The sequence below is a fragment of the Ambystoma mexicanum genome, chromosome 10 (assembly GCF_040938575.1).
Source record: "Ambystoma mexicanum isolate Mex_15411 chromosome 10, UKY_AmexF1_1, whole genome shotgun sequence".
Taxonomy (NCBI): Eukaryota; Metazoa; Chordata; class Amphibia; order Caudata; family Ambystomatidae; genus Ambystoma; species Ambystoma mexicanum.
In genome coordinates this window covers 1,682,381,704-1,682,407,908 of record NC_090932.1, presented here as the reverse complement: position 1 = coordinate 1,682,407,908, position 26,205 = coordinate 1,682,381,704, and the positions used below count along the sequence as shown (strand labels likewise).

Below are 26,205 nucleotides of genomic sequence, written 5' to 3'. Positions count from 1 at the left end.
GGTGTTACACAGAGGCCTAAACCTACTGCATGAAAAGATGAAGGGGGCGTTACACTGAGGCCTAAATCTACTGCACGAAAAGATGAAGGGCGTTACACTGAGGCCTAAACCTACTGCATGAAAAGATGAACAGAGTTACACAGAGGCCTAAACCTACTGCATGAAAAGATGAAGGGTGCTACATAGAGACCTAAACCTACTGCATGAAAAGATGAAGGACGTTACGCCGAGGCCTAAACCTACTGCATGAAATATGAAGGGCATTACACTGAGGCCTAAACCAACTGCACAAAAAGATGAAGGGCGTTACACTGAGGCCTAAGCCTACTGCATGAAAAGATGAAGGACGTTACGCCGAGGCCTAAACCTACTGCATGAAAGATGAAGGACGTTACACTGAGGCCTAAACCAACTGCACAAAAAGATGAAGGGCGTTACACTGAGGCCTAAACCAACTGCACAAAAAGATGAAGGGCGTTACACTGAGGCCTAAGCCTACTGCACGAAAAGATGAAGGGAGTTACACAATGGCCTAAACCTACTTTTTTACGAAAAGATGAAGGGCTTTACACAGTGGCCTAAACCGACTGCACGAAAAGATGAAGGGAGTTACACAATGGCCTAAACCTACTTTTTTACGAAAAGATGAAGGGCTTTACACAGAGGCCTAAACCTACTGCACGAAAAGATGAAGAGCGTTTTTAACACTGAGGCCTAAACCTACTGCACAAAACAATGAAGGGCCTTACAATGAGCCCTAAGCTTACTGTACGAAAAGATGAAGGAAGTTATACCGGGTCTAAACATACTGAATGAAAAGATGAAAGACGTTACACTGAGGCCTAAACCTACTGCACGAAAAGATGAAAGGCGTTACACTGAGGCCTAAACCTACTGCACGGAATGATGAAAGGCGTTACACTGAGGCCTAAACCTACTGCATGAAAAGATGAACAGAGTTACACAGAGTCCTAAACCTACTGCCAAAAAGATGAAGGGCGTTACACTGAGGCCTAAACCTACTGCACGGAACGATGAAAGGCGTTACACTGAGGCCTAAACCTACTGCATGAAAAGATGAACAGAGTTGCACAGAGGCCTAAATCTACTGCACGAAAAAGATGAAGGGTGTTACACAGAGGCCTAAACCTACTGCATGAAAAGATGAAGGGGGCGTTACACTGAGGCCTAAATCTACTGCACGAAAAGATGAAGGGCGTTACACTGAGGCCTAAACCTACTGCATGAAAAGATGAACAGAGTTACACAGAGGCCTAAACCTACTGCATGAAAAGATGAAGGGTGCTACATAGAGACCTAAACCTACTGCATGAAAAGATGAAGGACGTTACGCCGAGGCCTAAACCTACTGCATGAAATATGAAGGGCATTACACTGAGGCCTAAACCAACTGCACAAAAAGATGAAGGGCGTTACACTGAGGCCTAAGCCTACTGCATGAAAAGATGAAGGACGTTACGCCGAGGCCTAAACCTACTGCATGAAAGATGAAGGACGTTACACTGAGGCCTAAACCAACTGCACAAAAAGATGAAGGGCGTTACACTGAGGCCTAAACCAACTGCACAAAAAGATGAAGGGCGTTACACTGAGGCCTAAGCCTACTGCACGAAAAGATGAAGGGAGTTACACAATGGCCTAAACCTACTTTTTTACGAAAAGATGAAGGGCTTTACACAGTGGCCTAAACCGACTGCACGAAAAGATGAAGGGAGTTACACAATGGCCTAAACCTACTTTTTTACGAAAAGATGAAGGGCTTTACACAGAGGCCTAAACCTACTGCACGAAAAGATGAAGAGCGTTTTTAACACTGAGGCCTAAACCTACTGCACAAAACAATGAAGGGCCTTACAATGAGCCCTAAGCTTACTGTACGAAAAGATGAAGGAAGTTATACCGGGTCTAAACATACTGAATGGAAAGATGAAAGACGTTACACTGAGGCCTAAACCTACTGCACGAAAAGATGAAGGGCGTTCCACTGAGGCCTAAACCTACTGCACAAAAAGATGAAGGGTGTTACACCAAGGCCTAAACCTCCCACACGAAAAGAAGAAGGGCGTTACACTGAGGCCTAGACTTTCTGTGCGAAAACATGAAGAGGGTGTTACACTGAGGCCTAAACCTACTGCACGAAAAGATGAAGGGAGTTACACTGAGGCCTAAACCAACTGCACGGAAAGATGAAGGGAATTACACTGAGGCCTAAACCTACTGCACGAAAAGATGAAGGACGTCACACTGAGGCCTAAGTCTACTGACGAAAAGATGAAGGGTGCTACACAGATACCTAAAGAAGGGCGTTACACAGAGGCCTACACCTACTGCATGAAAAGATAAAGGGCGTTACGCCGAGGCCTAAACCTACTGCACGGAAAGGTGAAAGGCGTTACACTGAGGCCTAAACTTACTGCATGAAACGATGAAGGGCGTTACACTGAGGCCTAAACATACTGCACGAAAAGGTGAAGGGAATTGCACTGAGGCCTAAGTCTACTACACAAAAAGATGAAGGACGTTACACAGAGGCTGCAACCCACTGCACAAAAGGATGAAGGGCATTACACTGAGGCCTAAGTCTACTGCACAAAAAGATAAATGAGGCATTACACTGAGGCCTAAACCTACTGCACGAAAAGATGAAGGGTGTTACACTGAGGCCTAAACCTACTGTGCAAAAACATGAAGAGGGTGTTACACTGAGGCCTAAACCTACTGCACGGAAAGATGAAGGGTGTTACACTGAGGCCTAAACCTACTGCACGGAAAGATGAAAGGCGTTACACTGAGGCCTAAACTTACTGCATGAAAAGATGAAGGGCGTTACACTGAGGCCTAAACATACTGCACGAAAAGGTGAAGGGAATTACACTGAGGCCTAAGTCTACTACACAAAAAGATGAAGGACGTTACACAGAGGCTGCAACCCACTGCACAAAAGGATGAAGGGCATTACACTGAGGCCTAAGCCTACTGCACGAAAAGATGAAGGGCGTTACACTGAGGCCTAAACCTACTGTACGAAAAGATGAAGGAAGTTATACCGGGGTCTAAACATACTGAATGAAAAGATGAAGGGTGTTACACCAGGGCCTAAACCTCCCACACGAAAAGATGAAGGGCGTTACACTGAGGCCTAGACTTTCTGTGCGAAAACATGAAGAGGGTGTTACACTGAGGCCTAAACCTACTGCACGAAAAAATTAACAGAGTTACACAGAGGCCTAAAGCTACTGCACGAAAAGGTGAAGGGAGTTACACTGAGGCCTAAGTCTACTGCACAAAAAGATGAAGGATGTTACACAGAGGCCTAAGCCTACTGCACGAAAAGTTGAAGGGAGTTACACAGAGGTCTAATCCTACTGCACGAAAAGTTGAAGGGAGTTACACTGAGGCCTAAACCTACTGCATGAAAAAATTAACAGAGTTACACAGAGGCCTAAAGCTACTGCACGGAAAGATGAAGGGTGTTACACTGGGGCCTAAACCTACTGCACGAAAAGGTGAAGGGAGTTACACTGAGGCCTAAGTCTACTGCACAAAAAGATGAAGGATGTTACACAGAGGCTGCAAGCCACTGCACAAAAAGATGAAGGCCGTTACACTGAGGCCTAAGCCTACTGCACGAAAAGTTGAAGGGAGTTACACAGAGGTCTAATCCTACTGCACGAAAAGTTGAAGGGAGTTACACTGAGGCCTAAACCTACTGCGCGGAAAGATGAAGGGTGTTACACTGAGGCCTAAACCAACTGCACGGAAAGATGAAAGGCGTTACACTGAGGCCTAAACCTACTGCACAAAAAGGTGAAGGGAGTTACACTGAGGCCCAAGTCTATTGCACAAAAAGATGAAGGACGTTAAACAGAGGCTGCAACCCACTGCACAAAAGGATGAAGGGCGTTACACTGACGCCTAAGCCTACTCCACAAAAAGATGAAGGAGGCGTTACACTGAGGCCTAAACCTGCTGCACGAAAAGTTGAAGAGAGTTACACTGAGGCCTAAACCTACTGCACGAAAAGATGAAGGGCGTTACACTGAGGCCTAAACCTACTGTGCAAAAACATGAAGAGGGTGTTACACTGAGGCCTAAACCTACTGCACAGAAAGATGAAGGGTGTTACACTGAGGCCTAAACCAACTGCACGGAAAGATGAAAGGCGTTACACTGGGGCCTAAACTTACTGCATGAAAAGATGAACAGAGTTGCACAGAGGCCTAAATCTACTGCACGAAAAGATGAAGGGAGTTACACTGAGGTCTAATCCTACTGCACGAAAAAGATGAAGGGTGTTACACAGAGGCCTAAACCTACTGCACGGAAAGATGAAGGGTGTTACACTGAGGCCTAAACCAACTGCACGGAAAGATGAAAGGCGTTACACTGAGGCCTAAACTTACTGCATGAAAAGATGAACAGAGTTGCACAGAGGCCTAAATCTACTGCACGAAAAAGATGAAGGGTGTTACACAGAGGCCTAAACCTACTGCACGAAAAGATGAAGGAGGAGTTACACAGAGGCCTAAACCTACTGCACGAAAAGGTGAAGGGAGTTACACTGAGGTCTAATCCTACTGCATGAAAAAGATGAAGGGTGTTACACAGAGGCCTAAACCTACTGCACGAAAAAATGAAGGAGGAGTTACACAGAGGCCTAAACCTACTGCACGAAAAGATGAAGGGAGTTACACTGAGGCCTAAACCTACTGCATGAAAAAATTAACAGAGTTACACAGAGGCCTAAACCAACTGCACAGAAAGATGAAGGGCGTTACACTGAGGCCTAAACATACTGCATGAAAAGATGAAGGGGGCATTACACTGAGGCCTAAACCTACTGCACGAAAAGGTGAAGGGAGTTACACTGAGGCCTAAGTCTACTGCACAAAAAGATGAAGGCCGTTACACTGAGGCCTAAACCTACTGCACGAAAAGAGGAAGGGTGTTACACAGAGGTCTAATCCTACTGCACGAAAAGTTGAAGGGAGTTACACTGAGGCCTAAACCTACTGCACGAAAAGAGGAAGGGTGTTACACTGAGGCCTAAAGCTACTGTGCAAAAACATGAAGAGGGTGTTACACTGAGGCCTAAACCTACTGCACGGAAAGATGAAGGGTGTTACACTGAGGCCTAAACCTACTGCACGAAAAGATGAAGGGCGTTACACTGAGGCCTAAACCTACTGTGCAAAAACATGAAGAGGGTGTTACACTGAGGCCTAAACCTACTGCACGGAAAGATGAAGGGTGTTACACTGAGGCCTAAACCAACTGCACGGAAAGATGAAAGGCGTTACACTGAGGCCTAAACTTACTGCATGAAAAGATGAACAGAGTTGCACAGAGGCCTAAATCTACTGCACGAAAAGATGAAGGGAGTTACACTGAGGTCTAATCCTACTGCACGAAAAAGATGAAGGGTGTTACAAGGAGGCCTAAACCTACTGCACGGAAAGATGAAGGGTGTTACACTGAGGCCTAAACCAACTGCACGGAAAGATGAAAGGCGTTACACTGAGGCCTAAACTTACTGCATGAAAAGATGAACAGAGTTGCACAGAGGCCTAAATCTACTGCACGAAAAAGATGAAGGGTGTTACACAGAGGCCTAAACCTACTGCACGAAAAGATGAAGGAGGAGTTACACAGAGGCCTAAACCTACTGCACGAAAAGGTGAAGGGAGTTACACTGAGGTCTAATCCTACTGCATGAAAAAGATGAAGGGTGTTACACAGAGGCCTAAACCTACTGCACGAAAAAATGAAGGAGGAGTTACACAGAGGCCTAAACCTACTGCACGAAAAGATGAAGGGCGTTACACTGAGGCCTAAACATACTGCATGAAAAGATGAAGGGGGCGTTACACTGAGGCCTAAACCTACTGCACGAAAAGGTGAAGGGAGTTACACTGAGGCCTAAGTCTACTGCACAAAAAGATGAAGGCCGTTACACTGAGGCCTAAACCTACTGCATGAAAAGAGGAAGGGTGTTACACAGAGGTCTAATCCTACTGCACGAAAAGTTGAAGGGAGTTACACTGAGGCCTAAACCTACTGCACGAAAAGAGGAAGGGTGTTACACTGAGGCCTAAAGCTACTGTGCAAAAACATGAAGAGAGTGTTACACTGAGGCCTAAACCAACTGCACAGAAAGATGAAAGGCGTTACACTGAGGCCTAAACTTACCGCATGAAAAGATGAAGGGCGTTACACTGAGGCCTAAACATACTGCACGAAAAGTTGAAGAGAGTTACACTGAGGCCTAAACCTACTGCACGAAAAGATGAAGGGTGTTACACTGAGGCCTAAACCAACTGCACGGAAAGATGAAGGGCGTTACACTGAGGCCTAAACATACTGCACGAAAAGTTGAAGAGAGTTACACTGAGGCCTAAACCTACTGCACGAAAAGAGGAAGGGTGTTACACAGAGGTCTAATCCTACTGCACGAAAAGTTGAAGGGAGTTACACTGAGGCCTAAACCTACTGCACGAAAAGAGGAAGGGTGTTACACTGAGGCCTAAAGCTACTGCACGGAAAGATGAAGGGTGTTACACTGAGGCCTAAACCAACTGCACGGAAAGATGAAAGGCGTTACACTGAGGCCTAAACCTACTGCACGGAAAGATGAAGGGTGTTACACTGAGGCCTAAACCAACTGCACGGAAAGATGAAAGGCGTTACACTGAGGCCTAAACTTACTGCATGAAAAGATGAACAGAGTTGCACAGAGGCCTAAATCTACTGCACGAAAAGATGAAGGGAGTTACACTGAGGTCTAATCCTACTGCACGAAAAAGATGAAGGGTGTTACAAGGAGGCCTAAACCTACTGCACGGAAAGATGAAGGGTGTTACACTGAGGCCTAAACCAACTGCACGGAAAGATGAAAGGCGTTACACTGAGGCCTAAACTTACTGCATGAAAAGATGAACAGAGTTGCACAGAGGCCTAAATCTACTGCACGAAAAAGATGAAGGGTGTTACACAGAGGCCTAAACCTACTGCACGAAAAGATGAAGGAGGAGTTACACAGAGGCCTAAACCTACTGCACGAAAAGGTGAAGGGAGTTACACTGAGGTCTAATCCTACTGCATGAAAAAGATGAAGGGTGTTACACAGAGGCCTAAACCTACTGCACGAAAAAATGAAGGAGGAGTTACACAGAGGCCTAAACCTACTGCACGAAAAGATGAAGGGCGTTACACTGAGGCCTAAACATACTGCATGAAAAGATGAAGGGGGCGTTACACTGAGGCCTAAACCTACTGCACGAAAAGGTGAAGGGAGTTACACTGAGGCCTAAGTCTACTGCACAAAAAGATGAAGGCCGTTACACTGAGGCCTAAACCTACTGCATGAAAAGAGGAAGGGTGTTACACAGAGGTCTAATCCTACTGCACGAAAAGTTGAAGGGAGTTACACTGAGGCCTAAACCTACTGCACGAAAAGAGGAAGGGTGTTACACTGAGGCCTAAAGCTACTGTGCAAAAACATGAAGAGGGTGTTACACTGAGGCCTAAACCAACTGCACAGAAAGATGAAAGGCGTTACACTGAGGCCTAAACTTACCGCATGAAAAGATGAAGGGCGTTACACTGAGGCCTAAACATACTGCACGAAAAGTTGAAGAGAGTTACACTGAGGCCTAAACCTACTGCACGAAAAGATGAAGGGTGTTACACTGAGGCCTAAACCAACTGCACGGAAAGATGAAGGGCGTTACACTGAGGCCTAAACATACTGCACGAAAGGTTGAAGAGAGTTACACTGAGGCCTAAACCTACTGCACGAAAAGAGGAAGGGTGTTACACAGAGGTCTAATCCTACTGCACGAAAAGTTGAAGGGAGTTACACTGAGGCCTAAACCTACTGCACGAAAAGAGGAAGGGTGTTACACTGAGGCCTAAAGCTACTGCACGGAAAGATGAAGGGTGTTACACTGAGGCCTAAACCAACTGCACGGAAAGATGAAAGGCGTTACACTGAGGCCTAAACCTACTGCACGAAAAGATGAAGGGAGTTACACTGAGGCCTAAACCTACTGCACGAAAAGATGAAGGGAGTTACACTGAGGCCCAAGTCTACTGCACAAAAAGATGAAGGACGTTAAACAGAGGCTGCAACCCACTGCACAAAAGGATGAAGGGTGTTACACTGAGGCCCAAGTCTACTGCACAAAAAGATGAAGGACGTTAAACAGAGGCTGCAACCCACTGCACAAAAGGATGAAGGGCGTTACACTGAGGCCTAAACCTACTGCATGAAAAGGTGAAGGGAGTTACACTGAGGCCTAAGTCTACTGCACAAAAAGATGAAGGATGTTACACAGAGGCTGCAAGCCACTGCACAAAATGATGAAGGCCGTTACACTGAGGCCTAAACCTACTGTACGAAAAGATGATGGGCGTTACACTGAGGCCTAAACTTACCGCATGAAAAGATGAAGGGAGTTACACAGAGGCCTAAACCTGCTGCACGAAAAGTTGGAGAGAGTTACACTGAGGCCTAAACCTACTGCACGAAAAGGTGAAGGGAGTTACACTGAGGCCTAAGTCTACTGCACGAAAAGATGAAGGGGGCGTTACACGAGTATACGTGAAAGAGTGACAGCCTATATAGCGCATCTGTTCTGAGTAGTGTCAGTTGGAGTTTGTGCTTGGAGACTGCTGAAGCACAAACTGTCCTCGCCCCTTGCAAAGGAGCGCTTGAGTAGTGGTCAAAGTCAGAGGTTCAAGCAAGCTCTGTCATAAGGGACATCTTCCAGACACACTTCATGGGTCACAAGATCCTTTCAAAAGGAAACTTCAGGCAACACTAGGGCTACTGAAGGGTGGAGCACAGCACGGACTGCACCATGCTAAAGGGTACGGAACCCAAGCAAAGCCCTGAGCGCGCAGGGCTGGCACTGCTAGGTGGCTTCCATCCTTTGGGCAGAAGTTTTGGTGAAACAAGTTGAGTCTCAGGTACACCGGGATCTCGTGCAATAAAAGACATTGACGAGTTCAATTGGTCCCAGACCCTCGCACACGCCACCGGCCTTTAGAGGACCTTTTTCTCTGGCCTTTTACCATAACTTAAAATTCAATACACTGTTTTTTTTTTATTGTTCAATGTTCGTGTGCAGCAAGAATACCGGCTCCTCAGGTTGTCTAAACCAGAATCCCATGAAGCAGCGAAGCGGTGAACATCCACCCCCAGGCAGGCCCAGGTTATCTCCTGCCCTGTTCCGGCAGTGGTAGAGTTACCATCCATCAGACCTTAAGGTTAGTAATTCTCAATGTCTCGTTTCCAGCTCAGCCGATTGCGGCAGGGATCAAGGATCGATTAGACTTATTTTCCCCATTCCTTCCAGATGGAAGGGCCCACTTCAACAGCAGGTCTGGGGGCGCAGGACGTAAATCTAACTGCGCGGTGGAGTTCATGTCTGTCATGGATGCAAGTGTGGCTTAAACCGACGATTATCGCAGTAGTCACTCAAGAAATATAAAGAAAGACCCCGGTCTGCAGGTACACTTTAAGTCTTTTATTGCTTGTAGTTCCAGGTTCCAGTTACTCTTACAGGTATGTTTTACAGGTATGTCGGGGGAAGACACTCACCGGTCCATCCTCAGGCATTCTCAGCTCTGGTCTAACTGACATTCATAGAACATAGACAAAACACATTCACCCAAGATTCTCTGGACTACCGCTCATCCACATGCACCAACATTCTACCAGCTGCAGGCAAGGAGAACCAGTGACAACACTCACGCTACTAGATATAACAGACCTCCTGCTCTTCCACAACACACACCTAACAACCACGCCAAACACAACACACCTCCCACTCTTCCACTACAAGGAAAATAAATAACCAAAACACTGGCACTTCACCTCTATCTTCCAGATAGGAAGAGAACAAACTTCTACTCCAGTCCTTGTTTGGGGGCCAGCCGGATCAGGACCCATGGAGCCAAACTCAGGTGAGACAGACCAATACTAAACCACCTTGGTCGCCAAATCGTGAGGATTCAAAGAACACACACATGAAGCAGAGGTGGGTAGCACTGGCGTCTTAAATGTGCTGGGTCTGTAAGAAACCCTACTTCCTCCACAGATCCTTCAACAGTCTCTATGGGTTTTGGGGATATGCACACTGAAATAACTCAGAATTTAGAACTGATCTCTCTGGTAACCACCATAGCGTCTTTACAATGGTGAGGCTGCATTCCAGTCCAGTAACATGTGAATGGAAACAAACACCTTGAAAGGTAAACAATGAGTTAAAACACAACACACCTCCCTCCCATTTAACAAACTCCACCACCACCGTCTCTCATCTTGTGGCCCTTAACATCACATTATCTTTATTTCAGGCCCTTCTATGCTCCAACACAACCTTGTCACTCAAAACCATCTTGATAGGCAAGGGCCCTGGAAACCTGCTCCGACCCTAAAGACCTTAAGAACACCAACCGGTCTGCACACCCACACCTTGTCACCTTCCTCTGCCCTGACAAGTCTAGTCTTTTTCTCACAAATCAAATCTCTCCTTCACGGTATCGTTCTTCTCCTTCACTCTCTCTCTCAGGGCTACTTCATCCCGTTCTACAAACCTCATCCCCCCCAGCCAATGGGGACGGACAGATGTCAATGCCTTTCTCCGCCTCAAGACCTCGAAGGGCACTAAGCCTGAAGTGGCATGTGGCGATAGCCTATATGCAAGCACAATCTTGTCCATATACTGCTCCCACTCGCTTCCTTCCCTTACCGCCATGCGCACACTCTGCACGAGGATCCGATCGAACCGCAAAACTACTCCATTAGTGGCGGGATGGAAAAGAGACATCTTATGCTGTATGATCCCCATTCCAGCCAATAAATCTCTCATGATTTATTAGGTGAGTTTCACCACATCATTGGCAAGATGCTTGCTAGGGAAGACCTGCCTTTCAAACACCTGATCCAAAAACTGAACCACACCTCACGAGTCTGCCTCACGTGCCACCATAACCTGGACCCATTTAGAGTACAAATCCACCAGTACAGTAACATACTTTTCTGCTCCTCTGTTCGACGAAATTGGTCCTAGGATGTCAACTGCATCAAAATCCCATTACATTTCTAGGCATTTCAGGGGCTTACGTGACTGTACGTAAGTTCTCAACACCTTGTACGAATCAGAACAGATACTACAACATTTTCTCTACCTCAAAATCCCGACTTGGTCACCAGTAACTTGCCCTTAGATGACCCTTGGTCTTGGTCATTCCCAGATGCCCCTCATGGTCAGCCTCGAACAACTTCCGTCTGACACCCACAGGTGGGAACCCCACGACCTGACCTCAAAACATGTCCCCCTTCAGCACTCGGCCACGACCATGCTCACAACTGTGAACAACTGTTAGCAATCATCTCTTTGCTCCTGCCCATTTGGACCCTCTTCCCAGTCTTGTTCAGTTATGGTACCATCACAGACCACAAATAATGAGTCTTCGACATACTCCCCCATCTTGGCAACATTACCCTTGCTACGGACTCTGGACAAGAAATCTGCAATGATATTCTCCTTTCCTGCAATAAACTCTACCTCAAACTCATGTCTTTGAAGCCAGGTGACCCACCCCGCAATTCTGTGCGACACACCTTCCAGCCGTTTGAAGGTGAAAATTGCGACCAAAAGCTTATGATCACTCAGAATCTTGAACACCCTGCCCCACAAAAATGCCTTAAACGTATTAATTGCACAAGGCCTCCTTCTCTATGATTGAATAGCTGGGATCCGCGCCCTTAAATACCCTGGGCGCAAAAGCAATAACTCTTTCTGTACCGTTCTGCTTCTGTAACGACACCACACCAAGCCCCATGCCACTGCCACCTGTCATCACATAGTGTCAAAACTGCCCAGTACGGACGCTTACGATATATGGCCTCCTTCATCCCTATGAACTCTTGGTCACAAGCCGGGATCCATTCAAACACCACTTCTTTTTTGCAAAGAGCCCTTATGTTTTTGCAGTAATCCATGAAATTCCCAACAAACCTTGAGTAATACTCAACCACTCCCGAAAAGGACACGGACCCTTGCTTATGCTTGGGTGGCTCCAACCCCAAAATGGTAGGCACCAAACTCTCCTTTGAGGCTAAACCATTAATGCTAAGTTTGTGTCCCAAATAATCGATTTCCATAACTAGCAACCGACTTTTGCAGAGTTAAATCTGCCCTTCGTAGTTCACCCAACATTAATGACAACTTTGGGCAAATTCTGTGAGGCTCTCGGACAGGTGATGAATTTGGAAGGGGAAGGTCTCTTCCATGGTTTGTCCACATCAAAAACTCTTTGGCAGCCCTAGATCTTTTAGGTTATAGAGTGAACACAGGTATGATTACGTAATCCATGGAAATTGTGATGAAAAAGGCCTGGGCAGCATTGAGGGCTAACAACATGAAAAGAGGGTACTTGTCTCTGTCTTGGGGCTTGGATTACTTGGCTTTCAAACAGAGCCCTTGGCATGAATGTTCGCTAGATATGATTGTTTCAAATTATGCCCAGGCCTTGTACATAGATTATAGAAAAGAATATCTGAGAGTACGAGAATATACAAATAAATTGAAAAACTCAGCCGGTAGTAATTGCCCATTATCTCTTTCATAACCTCGTTATCACCGATCAGGCCCTGGCCTGGCTGACTTCTTTCCTTTCTGATCGACCCTCCTAGGCCCAACTTGGGTCCTTCCTCTCCTCTATCTCTATCTCTACATGTGGTGCTCCCCAGGGGTCTAATCTCTCTCCCTGGCTGTTCAACCAATACCTGGCACTTCTTGCCCACCGCATTGCCGCTCTCTGCCCCAACTTTCAGTGCTATGCGGATGACACTCAGCTCATTTTCAGGCTCCCTTCAGCCACCTCTTCTCCATCTCTCATCACTGACTGTCTGTCTGCTATCCAGGAGTGGTGTACTGCCAATGATCTCTGCCTTAATGCCAGTAAGACTGAGATTCTCCTCATCGGCACACTCGCTCCCTCCTTTCCTGTCACTCTCTGGCCGGCCTCTCTTGGCCTCTTTCTGCTCCCACCTGTGGGGCTAAAAACCTCGGGGTAATTTTCGACTCTGCACTCTCCTTCTCTCCTCGCATCTCTGACGTCTCTAAGAAGTCACACTACCAGCTGCACCTCCTCAGAGGTATTCTTCCTTTCCTCTCCTTTCCCCAAAAGCTCACTGTCTCCGGAGCTCTGGTTCTCTCTAGGCTGGACTACTGCAACAGCTTCTTTCTAAACCTCCCTGCCTCTACTCTCCACCCTCTGCAACTCATTCAAAACAGGACTGCAAGACTTGTCCTTGGCCTCAAGCCCAGGGATCATATCTCTCCAGGGTTGAAAAATCTTTGCACTGGCTCCCAGTGGCTGTAAGGATTAAGTTCAAAACCCTCTGCATTGTCCACAAGGTCTTATGGGGCCTCAATACCTTCAACTCTCTCTTCCTAAATATCTTCCTTCTTGAGCTCTTAGCTCATCCGCCTCCAACTCCCTCAGGGTCAGTCGCTTCTCCAAGCAACAAGTTGGTGGTAGATCTCTTTCCACTGCAGGGGCCTCCCTCTGGAACAGCTTCCCTGCCTCTCTGAAAATTGAGGAGAACTATCTCCGGTTCCGGAAGCACCTCAAAACCTTCCTCTTTGCTTCTGCTTTCTCTCCTCCTCTCCCCTGCTGAACTCCTGGCTGAAACTCAAACTGCACTGGTCACCTGGCCACCCTCTGATCACGGGCCCAGGCCCCTCCCTCATAGTTGCACACCCGTACTACCCCTCTAGCAAACCTTGCACTTGGGGCTGTTTTCTGTATCCCCCACAAACCCCTACTAGCACTTGACACCTAATGTCTACACTTACCCTTGCACCTGCCACCAGCTGGCAGCACTTATTTTTGTTCTTATTTATTATTTTATTTATTTCTGTCAACCTATGTACTGCACTTCCACACCCCCTCGCCCTTTTCCCCTTTCCCCCTCCCCTGCACTTGCACGATCTCAATGTCACCTGGCCTAGTAAGATCGATGTCTCTGTCTTCCCTCCGTTCCCCTCCCTTGCCTCATTGCGCTTTGAAACACTTGTGTATGGCCGTGTTACAGATGCCATATCATATCATTATGTGGTGCGATCAACAAAGACATTACGCACTTTTATTTATATGCGAAGGGACGAAAGATCTGAGGATCAAATACCTTAAACCAATGCTTGTATTGCACGACATACGCACTTTAAGTGAAGCCGATCAATTTGCCAGAACATCTGATGATCTGGGAGTAGTCTATGTTGTGGCTTAATATATTCACTGAGCCTGGCTAAGTAAACATTTATTGTTAGCGGTTTAGACCCAAGAGTGCCACACTTGATATTTCTTTTTGGTATTTTGTTTATTGTAAGAAGTCTTATCTTAATTATCCTTTATATTTCCCTGCTGTAAAGTAATTTAGGACTTTTAAATGCTAGATAGGTAAATATGGAATTATTGTGTGTAATCGCTGATTTTTAATGAACTGGGAATATAATTTAATTGTATGTTTATACCAAGGTCAATGGTTATTTTGTCAAAATGGGTAGATACGTTTTAATCGCATTATATTTACTTGTTCAATGGAGTAATTAATTTTATGCAATTTAATGTTGATGTATTTTGCCTGAAGACTCTATAGTCAAATAAAGGATTATCAATTCAATTCACTAATGCAAACTTGATGTCATGCTCCTGCACCGTGCTGCCCATGACCAAGATGTCATCGTGATAGAACATTACTCCCTTCAGCTTACCAAGCACAGCATGCATAACCTTCTGAAAGAAGGCGGCTGAAGATATGAGACCAAATGGAATGCACCTACACCTAAATTAACCTTCCTGTGTGATGAATGTTGTGCATTCTCTAGACTCAGGGTGTATAACAACCCAGTGGTATGCGGATGCCAGATCTAAAGTGCTGAACACCTTGGCACCCGCTGCAAGACTAATTAGGACATAAAAGTTTGGTAGGGGAAATCTATCCACAATCACATCCTTCCCCACAGGTCCACACACACTACAATGTCGCCATTACTTTTGCGAACAACAACCACTGGGGAGATCCATTCTGAGGTCATGACAACTATACCGAAAATCATAGCTGTAGTCTCTCAAGACACATAAAGTAACACCAGTGTCTGAAAGTAAACGGTAAGTCATTTATTGCTTGAAGTTCCAGGTTCCAGTTACTCTTACAGTTACTTTGGAGGAGACACTCACCGGTCCATCCCCAGGCACTCCCAGCTCAGGTCTAACTGAGATTCATAAAACCATACACACATCACATTCACCCAAGATTCTCTGAGCTGCCATTCATCCATATGCACCAACATTCTACTAGCAAAAGGACAGGGGGAGCAGTGACAACATTCATGCTACTAGATATAACACATGTGTTAATGTAATTCATTCTTTTTGTTTAGTGTTGATTTTCAGTTTTGCAGTTTACACCTTCCTGCGACTTGTTCTCATTTTCCTTATATGGAAAGTGAATGAACTTTGCCAAAATGTTCATGAATATCTGCATATAACATAGGGCAGTCTGCTCCCCATCAACCCTGTTTCGACACCCACCTATTCATCATCAGGCCATCATGAAGCTTAATCCTCGCCAACTTATTTCCTGGACCTCCAAACATCTTAACTGCTGTTTGTGATTTCCTGAGGAATTAGTACTTGTTAAAATGGTAAACATTGAGTCCAAAGATCCAGAGATGAACAGTGCCACTCATTCCATCCAGTGCTTTGAGTCAAGCATCCAACTGCTCTGCATCTCAACACTGAATAGCTCAAACTACGTGGCCCAACATGAATGTGCACACAAGATACAACGGGTGACGCGCTGTGTATGGGATTAGAGAACAGCACTGTAGAACACTTGGGGTTTTCCATTAGCCGCTTATTCATACATAGTTCTTATACATAGCCTAGATTTCTAAATATGCTTTGAAGAATCATTGCAGTCCTAGTGCTTTCCTTTCGTGCCCTTATGGAAAAGGGACTTTGATAATTATTCATAGTTTATTTCGCTTACACCATGTCGCACATATGGGCTCCAGAATGTGTATTCTATTGAATTGCACTGTAGTAACTACAGAAGCATGGAATCCAAGTTGGCAGACAACCTCATTAAAGACTTGGTCCATCCTCTCAGCCAGATGAGCTCAGGTAAATTCAGAAGAGCGAACCAATATCAGAGTCCTATTAATGTGTAGGCAGGTGCAGACCCCCATGCACGTGCACAGGTGTCTTCTCCTTATATATATTCAGGCTCTCAGTCAATTGTTGTGGGGGTTTGGAGCAAGGAGGTTGGAGAAGGAATTCGAACAGAGATTGGTGAGCACGGAGCAAAAAAGGAGGTTGGGGACCAGGGAGGGAGAGGGAGAGGGAGATAAAGGGAGAGTGTGGAAAAGGTTTGTTTTCAGAGGGGCAGAAGGTGTTGGTAGGGCAGTGGAGGTTGGTGAAAGAGTGCATCAGAGGAGAAGGCTGAGAAGGGAGGAGGCTGGTAGAGGAGAAGATTTGAACGAGGAGGCTGGGAAGAATAAGGAGACGCATTCCCCGAGCAACTGGAGACATATGGGAAAGAGTGGGAGAAGGAGAAAACAACAGGAAGAGGCTTTCAAGAAGAAGGGTTCGAGGACCATGAAAGCCTGCAACAGAAAGTGAGAAGAGACGGGTTAGGAAAGCCCACAAACCTGCAACAAGCAGAGACTGAGAACCTAAAATGTGTGTGCCGGAGTCCTCCCACCGTGGAGGCAGCTATCCCAAGATTTCAGATGAATTTCATCGCTTATCAAGTCCTGTACCAATCCCAAACAAACACAGGGTTAATCATAGGTCTTTGATCTTGGTACTCCATAATCCAAGGGCGCTATATTGTAAAGCACTATATATAGTTCACCCCTCATATTTCCTAAGTAGATTGGATCAATGACCCGACTTGAAGTGGTGGGGTGCAGTCTGTGATCACCACACGGGGATCATATTATTGAAGACAAGGGGTAGCCTAGTAGCTGCGTAAGTGCAGGTAATGCAGTATATATATTACTACCCTGCTAGCGGGCAAAGCTCTGCTGGCAAAATATATATTAGAAGACAGACATCCCCCGACAAATGGCAGCCACTACTATTCGAAGGCAAAGGGCCTCTTTTCAAATGTCCAAGTGGGCCATTGCCAGCAGAACAATACTAATTCTAGAGTGTATGTGTGATGCGGGTTTTCCACGCAGCTGCTGCCAACTAATGGACTTTAGAATGATCTGGGAGGAGGGTAACCAGATATGTTGGTGCTCAAGGCTGAGACATGTGCATTAACCCACTCTGCTGTCAGACATAGGGCTGTTTCTCATTTGATGAGACATTTGATTGACTTTTTGACTGTATAGAACATGCTGACTTTATCCTTGCTCTATACATCTGCACAGCTGTGTGGACTAAGCTGAAAATATTCCTGTTTCTTTTGCGCCCTGAGACCCCGGGTCTGGTGCGCATTACAAATAATAAGACAAGCAAACAAGCGCGCACTCTGGCTTCGCTCATTCTCTGCATGTGTGCACCAGGGCACTGCTTGCACAGGTTCTCTTTTTGCTGTGGAGAAGTTCAAAAAAATGTGGATGAAAAAAAGAAAAGACACATTTGCCTATGAATTCCACTTATTTAAATGTAATAATGAAAACGTTGCTGTGGTTTTAAAATATAAACTTTGTCTAAACTGGTTAAACAATGGGATACAGTTTTAAGAGTCTTTAGTCGAGTGCCACATCGGTCCCCCTAAGAACTCTTATGGAACCCTAAACCTCCTGGTATTGCTCGTTGCAAGAACACTCATTAGTTTTGTTTTATTAATTTCATGTTTCCTAGAAACATGCCTGTGGGAGGTGGCAGAGAGGTCAGAAAAGAGCTTCACTGACTGGGGAACTTGCTGCTATAAGATGACTGAGGACTGAGAACCCCCGCAGAACCACAGAAGCACGTATCACTAATGCCAGGATGACTGGCACCGGCAATAGGGAGCACCCTGTAGAGCATACATGACACAGCGGGGCGAGCCCGCTATCAGTTGCCTTTAGAGCAGTGTGTGACATACAGTTTATAGTGAGAAGTTGGGGCATGCAAAGGGAGACGAAAGGTTCACAATACAATTATAATTAACAACTTCCAAAGTGTTCAGAGAATAAGACGATCCCCAGAAGCACTCATTAGTGTGTGAGAGTGCACAGTGCAGGGTGTGGAACACAGTAGTGCAGCTATATAAGCGCATGGAGACAGGAAGAGTGTGGCTAATGAGTGAGCATCGTAGGGGTGGTCATGGGGGGTGTTACTCCACAGCGATTCCCAAAAGTTTCTCTGACAGATAGGAGATGCTTTTTAGGGCAGTCTAAAGCCCTGAGTATTATTAGTAGTTCAGTTCTCTCCGTTTCAGGAGTGGGGCCGGGCGGTAAAATGTAAGGTGCCAGGAGGTAGAATGAGCGGAAGGCAGATGCACCTCGGGGAGGGTGGGACACTGAGGTTGAGGGTGGATTGAGATTGGATTGCCCTGGACAGGGAATGGTACAGTATAGACTCAGCAGGATGCAAACGGTAGCTAGATTTGAACACCGAAGGCTCTGTACAGCCCTCGAGTGCAGAGTAGATGGGCTGAAGCGGGGGACGAGTGAGGATTGCTCAACAGTACATATCTGGCAAAGTTTAATACCTTCCTCAGGGGTAAAGGGAGTCTAGAGGAATACCCACAACAGGGTCACTGGAGCAGTAAACGAGTCTGCTAAGAACCCAAGTGGAGAAAGGGGTTCTGGAAGAGTGGAGAAAGGGGTTCTGGAAGAGTGGAGAGGAGTTCTGGAAGAGTGGAGAGATCAGTTCTGGAAGAGTTGAGAGAGGGGTTCTGGAAAAGTGGAGAGGAGGGTTCTGGAAGAGTGGAGAGAGGAGTTAATGGAGAGAGAAGTTCTGGAAGAGTTGAGAGAGGGGTTCTGTAAAAGTGGAGAGGACGGTTCTGGAAGAGTGGAGAGAAGGAGTTCTGAAATAATGGAGAGAGAAGTCCTGGAAGAGTGCAGAGAAGGGTTCTGGAAGAGTGAAGAGGAGTTCTGGAAGAGTGGAGGGATGTTCTGGAAGAGTGGAGAGAAGGGTTGTGTAAGAGTGGAGTTCTGAAAGAGTGGAGAGGAGGGTTCTGGAAGAGTGGAGAGAAGGGTTCTGGAAGAGTGGAGAGAGGGGTTCTGGAAAAGGGGAGCGGAGGGTTCTGGAAAAGTATAGAGGCGTTCTGGAAGAGTGGAGAGAAGTGTTCTGGAAGAATGGAGGGATGAGTTTTGGAAGAGTGGAGACAAGTTCTGGAAGAGTGAAGAGGAGGGTTCCGAAAGAGGAGTTCTGGAAGAGTGGAGAGAAGCGTTCTGGAAGAGTGGAGAGCGGGGTTCTGGAAGAACAGATAGGGGTTCTGAAAGAGTGGAGAGACGGGTTCTGGAAGAGTGGAGAGAGGGGTTCTGGAAAAGGGGAGAGGAGGGTTCTGGAAAAGTATAGAGGCGTTCTGGAAGAGTGGAGAGAAGGGTTCTGGAAGAATGGCGGGATGAGTTTTGGAAGAGTGGAGACAAGTTCTGGAAGAGTGAAGAGGAGGGTTCTGAAAGAGGAGTTCTGGAAGAGTGGAGAGAAGCGTTCTGGAAGAGTGGAGAGCGGGGTTCTGGAAGAACAGATAGGGGTTCTGAAAGAGTGGAGAGACGGGTCCTGGAAGTGGGGAGAGAGGGGTTCTGGAAGAGTGGAGAAAAGGGTCTTGAAAGGGTAGGGAAGAGTTCTGGAAGAATGGAGAGAAGGGTTCTGGAAGAGTGGAGAGAAAGGTTCAGGAAGAGTGGAGAGGAGGGTTCTAGAATAGTGGAGAGGATGGTTCTGAAAGAGGGGAGAGAAGGGTCCTGGAAGAGTGGAGAGAAGGGTCTTGGAAGAGAAGAGAGGAGTTCTGAAAGAGTGGAGAGAAGGGTTAAGGAAGATTGGAGAGGAGTTCGGGAAGAGTGGAGAGGATGGTTCTGGAAGAGTGGAAAGGAGGGGCTGAGGAGAGGTGGTTGCATAAGTCTTTGTGATTTACTAGGTGAAAGGCAGCCGATAAGTCTAGTAGTAGAAGGAGGGCAAGTTTGCCATTGTCTTTTAGATCTTCCATTTGTGTCTTTAGGTCAATCAAAGCCGTTTCCATACCATGTCTTGGTCTAAAGCCTGATTGCCTGAGACCAAGGAGGTTATTTATTTTGAGATGTTCTTTAATCTGCAGGTAAGTTGCTCTATCAAGAATTTTCAGTAGAAATGTTACCGTAGTGATTGGTCTGTAATTAGTGGGGATGTTTGGGTGTAGTGTCGGCTTTTTTAGTAATGGAAGGACCCAAGCATCTTTCAAGTTAGTAGGGACTATACATGTTTCAAAAGAAGCGTTGATTAAGGTGGTAATGAATGGAGCCAGTTCCTTGGCTGCATCTTTGATGATGGGAGCATGGCAGATGTTTCCCTGACATCTGGAAGGTTTTAGTTTAGTGATTATGTCCTCCACCTCTTTAACAGAAAGAGGAGAGAATCTAAATAGTTTGTGAGTATTGGGCTATGGTGCTGATGGGGTTGGTTGAGATGTGTCAGAGAGACTGAGTTTTTTAGATTCTATTTTAGCTTGTAGCATCGTTTTTTTGACCAATAATGCTTTCTGAATATTGGTGCACCAAGTGATATTGTGTCCGGTGGTGAGGCTGGGCATTCCAACTCTCCAAGTATATTGAAAAGTTCTTTGGTACTAAATTTGGCTTTAATGATATGGTCGTTGTAAGTGTCTTCTTTGGTCTGGAGAATAGCCTCTTTGTAGTTGAGGGATGCTATTAGAAATTTGTCTTTGTTGAGGGCTGACGGAAGACTCTTCCAAAGAGTTTCTGCATTTCATTTGAGTTTGCGTATAGATCTAAGGTACGGCGAGAACCACGAGTTTCAATGCGTGCAATGTTTGGCTTTGCGCATTTCTAAAGGTGCTATTTTATTAATGGCATCGAGTCGAGTAAGGTTTGGTTGTATAAGTCTACTAGGACAGTGGGGTCCATGTCTGTGGTAGTGAAGTTGATGATCGGCTGTAACAAGGGCAGTCGTTTCTCAACTGTTATGTTGCGGTTATTCCTAGTACATATAGGTGGAGATAGAGGGTTCTGGTGGTTGAGATGATTACCTTCCTCTATGGTGAATGAGATGTGGTGATGTTCCGACCAGGCGCACGGTGTGTTAGAGCGGATATTTGTATCGCAATTGAGGTCAGCCAGCCAGTCTAGAGTCCTTTCTTTGTTGTGTGTGGGTTTAATGATGCCTAATTCTGAGATGGTATTAGCTAGGGCTAACGCATTGACATCTTTCGGGTCCTGAAAGCCTAGTTTCAGATCACCCACTTAGTATAATTTGTGATCCTGGTTTAGTGTTAGCAGTGAGGAGGAGAGTAATGTCACCTTCGAAGGTAGATAGAGGCCCTGGTGGTCTATGTATGAGGTGGATGGTAATCCTTTGGGATGCTGGGATAGGTAACTTCATAGACAATAGTTCTGCCGAAGGAAATGATTGACTTGGTATAGGCCTAAGGCCTAAAGTAGTTTTAGCAATAAAGGCGACACCCCCGCCTTTAGTTCGCTTTGACTCTCTGTCAAGTCGAGTGATGGAGTATTCATCTGGAATGGCAAGAGAGAGTGAGGGCCCTGCCGCAGCATGTAGCCAGGTCTCTTTTATTGCTAAAAAGTCAAGGTCACTCGATGCTATGATATCAGCAATATCTAGTGTGTAAGCTGACAAGGATCTGGCGTAAATTAGTGCACCCTTGCTCGATGTGGTAGCACTGTGCAGATAACGTTTTGTGTGGGAAGAGTTTTCCCTGGGCCAGGAGGCGTAGTTTACTGTATTTGCAGTGTCAACTACTTTTATTCTTGTAGTAAAACCTTTGGCGGTAGCATTGTTTTTGGAATTAGGTGAAGAATGAGCTGGCGAGAATCTGGAGTCTAGTCTTGAGTTCCTACTTATCAGTGGGCAGGGTTGGCTGGGTGTAGGTCTTGGGGCAAATCGTTTGATCCATTGGGCCGGTGTGATGAGATGAGGATTGCTTAGTGTAGATAGTGTGGTGAGAATAGGTTTAGCTACTGCCCGAAAGCAGGAGGGTAGGAATGCTGAGGGTGGTATACTGTCAGATGAAGGAAGTCTCAAGGACATAGATAGAGACATGCTGGGCGTACTGGGCGTAGTTTCAAGGTCAACTTTAGGTGGCAGCAGGTTATTACTAGCCTCTTTAGTGGCCATGGTAGGCAGGAGCATGGAGCTGAGTATAATTGCAAGGCACGAGATAATTGAGAGAAGCATGAGCACGACTTGGCAGCGTACACGTTATACTAGGGTCAGTTGAGTGACCTGGATACTATACAGTTGTTGCGATTTAGCATACTAGGATAACAAGTAGGCTATAAAGTTAGTTAAATTAGAAATGGTCTAGGATCGCAAGGGGGAAGATAGCTAGAATAACCTTGTGTAACAGTTTACCAACTCGCAGAAGTGGCCAGAGTGATCGTACATAAAGTGTGTTAGCTCAGTTACAGTAGCGCGAGAAGGGGCGGGTGACATTAGCTGGAAGGAAGATAACTTTAGAAGGGTTGAGGATTAGTGAGAGCAGTGACTAATAGTGACTAATGGAGATGTGAGTAGAGGACTCAGGGGTCAAGGAGGGGGATGTAAAAAGATTTCTGGAAATACTCTGCAAGAGATGGTAAAAGAAATGGAAAGAGGACATTGGCTTGCCAAGTGGGCATATCCTGGTCAGGTACAGAGCATCATAGTGGCCAGCAGCATAGGTGCAGGATCTACGACATTCTCTTCAACATCACTGAAAGTATCTTATCCCGTTTCCCCCATTTCTGGATCCCAATGGAGCCCAACATTGGGGGAGCGGAATCCGGGAAAAGAGCAAAGGTTACGGACTTGAATTTCAGGAGCGAGTCAACTTTGTTCATTCATTTCCCAGCATTAAAAAGCATCATCTTCACTTACCCTAGTCGGTCTACCAAATCCCAGAGCACGTTGGGCGACGGCACAAGTGGCGACCCATCATACAAGACGACTGACGCTCCAGTCGCAAGTGCCGACACGAACCAGTTCCACATCATCCAGCCAGCCTAGAAGCGACGAGAGGTTATAAATGCACAAGATGAGACCACGCCCCACTAAAGGAAACATGCTGTATGGCATATACGAAAAGAGGATAGGATATGATATGGCATTTATAACGCACCTGTACACAAGTGCACTGCTTGGACTCTGCATGAGAAGCACTGAACATGTATGTGCATCAGAGAAGTCACATGCACATTATAACACAATGCATGAAACACAAGCCATATACCCCGCAGGAGCTACTGTACAGAACAGGCTGCAAGGGGTACAGGCCTTACCATGTACACGGTAAGGAGAACACGCCATATGAGGTGCAGAACCCTGCGGCACGAGATACACACCATGTCACATGTGTATGAGGATCCCCGGCATATAAACATCACTGCCCAGAATACAACAAATAGACCTTTCCACAGCAGAAACTCTGAACAGTGCATGGCACCATGATACTGTGTTCCCACCAGGGGGTGCAGGTGACCACTCTAAATGCCCAAACACTGCAGCCACACAGAGGGCAAGAGCTGGGGAGGCTGGGGGTAAGGTAACAGTGCAAGGGGATGGGAAGGACCATCCCAGAAGGCAATCAGGAAAGGGAGCCTGAGGGCAAGAGGCTGGGTGATGTGGTGCACAGGAGTACCCACGAGGGCAAGTGCCAGGGGAGGCTGGGGGTAAGGTAACAGTGCAAGGGGATGGGAAGGACCATCCCAGAAGGCAATCAGGAAAGGGAGCCTGAGGGCAAGAGGCTGGGTGATGTGGTGCACAGGAGTACCCACGAGGGCAAGTGCCAGGGGAGGCTGGGGGTAAGGTAACAGTGCAAGGGGATGGGAAGGACCATCCCAGATGGCAATCAGGAAAGGGAGCCTGAGGGCAAGAGCCGGGGTGATGTGGTGCACAGGAGTACCCACGAGGGCAAGTGCCAGGGGAGGCTGGGGGTAAGGTAACAGTGCAAGGGGATGGGAAGGACCATCCCAGATGGCAATCAGGAAAGGGAGCCTGAGGGCAAGAGCTGGGGTGATGTGGTGCACAGGAGTACCCACGAGGGCAAGTGCCAGGGGAGGCTGGGGGTAAGGTAACAGTGCAAGGGGATGGGGAGGACCATCCCAGAAGGCAATCAGGAAAGGGAGCCTGAGGGCAAGAGGCTGGGTGATGTGGTGCACAGGAGTACCCACGAGGGCAAGTGCCAGGGGAGGCTGGGGGTAAGGTAACAGTGCAAGGGGATGGGAAGGACCATCCCAGATGGCAATCAGGAAAGGGAGCCTGAGGGCAAGAGCTGGGGTGATGTGGTGCACAGGAGTACCCACGAGGGCAAGTGCCAGGGGAGGCTGGGGGTAAGGTAACAGTGCAAGGGGATGGGAAGGACCATCCCAGAAGGCAATCAGGAAAGGGAGCCTGAGGGCAAGAGCTGGGGTGATGTGGTGCACAGGAGTACCCACGAGGGCAAGTGCCAGGGGAGGCTGGGGGTAAGGTAACAGTGCAAGGGGATGGGAAGGACCATCCCAGAAGGCAATCAGGAAAGGGAGCCTGAGGGCAAGAGGCTGGGTGATGTGGTGCACAGGAGTACCCACGAGGGCAAGGGCCAGGGGAGGCTGGGGGTAAGGTAACAGTGCAAGGGGATGGGAAGGACCATCCCAGAAGGCAATCAGGAAAGGGAGCCTGAGGGCAAGAGCTGGGGTGATGTGGCGCAACTCACAAAACAGACTGTTCCCCAAGAGTGCAGGACCAGGAAGCGACTGGAGTTATTTATTTATTTATTGAACATCTGTATGGCGCCTACACAGCAGAAAGTGTTTCCAGGCACCACAAGACAAAAGAAGGGGGACAGACATAGGATAAAACAACAATAACGGTTCTACTAGGCCTTGTGACATTCAGATTGTGCAAGTGCAGTATCAAGAAGTGCAGGTGCCGGGGGCAGGACAGGAAAAGGATGAGGAGGGGGAAGAGGGAGAAGTGCTGGAGGGGAGTGGATGGGCAAGTGCAAAGGAGTGCCCAGGAGGGCAAGTGACAGGGGAGGCTGGGGGTAAGGTAACAGTGCAAGGAGATGGGGAGGACCATCCCAGAAGGCAATCAGGAAAGGGAGCCTGAGGTCAAGAGCTGGTAGGGATGGACTGGACGAAGGAGGCCTGAACCCAGGGGACACAGGCATCCCGACGTAGCAGCGGAGGACACTAGCAGGGGAGGAGAAGAGAGGAGGAGAAAAGGAAGGTCTTGAGGAGCTTCCAGAACTTAAGGAGATCCGGTTCAAGACGGAGAGGGCCAGGGAGGCTGTTCCAGAGGTAAGCTCCAGCTGAAGAGAGAGTTCTACCACCCACTTTCTGCTTGGAGAAACACCTGACCTGCAGAAATTTGGAGCTAGAAGACGGAAGGGCTCTAGCAGGGATGTATTTATCGAGAGAGAGTTGAATGTAGCGAGATCCCAGGCCTGTGGATGATGCAGAGGGTCTTGAATTTGATTCTTTCAACCACTGGGAGTCAATGGAGGGATTTTAGGGATGGACAGTGTGGTCCCTGGGCTTGAGGCCAAGGATAAGTCTTGCAGGATTAGTTGAAGAGGGCGACGTGAGGAGAGAGGAAGATTAAGGAAGGGGCTGTTGCAGTAGTCAGCCTAGAGAGGACCGGACCTCTGGAGACATTGAGTTTCAGGGGAAGTTGAGGAAAGGGAGAATGCCTCTGAGGAGGTGAAGCTGATAGTGGGCCTTCTTGGCAAGGTCAGCGAGATGATGTGTGAAGGAGAGGGAGGAGTTGAAGACGACACCCATGTTTTTAGCCTCACATGAGGGTGAGGAGAGGGGGCCCAAGGAGGGCAGCCAGAGAATAGGCAGGAAGGAGGGAGAAGGGGGCCTGATGAGAAGGATCTCAGTCTTACTGGCGTTAAGGCAGAGATCGTTGGCAGCACACCATGCCTGAATAGCAGTCAGACAGTCAGGAATGAGAGAGGAGGGAAGCTTAAAGGAAAGCTGTGTGTCATTAGCATAGCACTGGAAATGAGGAGAGAAGGTGGAGATCAAA

General features: G+C 47.1%; 1 protein-coding gene across 2 annotated transcripts in view; it reads right to left on the bottom strand.

Annotated features, from left to right (window-relative positions):
- Positions 1-26,205, bottom strand: part of AACS (acetoacetyl-CoA synthetase) — a 341,576-nt gene that overhangs the window by 116,040 nt on the left and 199,331 nt on the right. For both annotated transcript variants that reach the window (XM_069620120.1, XM_069620121.1), the window contains exon 10: positions 23,074-23,198. In XM_069620120.1, the coding sequence (XP_069476221.1) occupies positions 23,074-23,198 (125 nt within the window). The remainder of the gene's footprint in view (positions 1-23,073; positions 23,199-26,205) is intronic.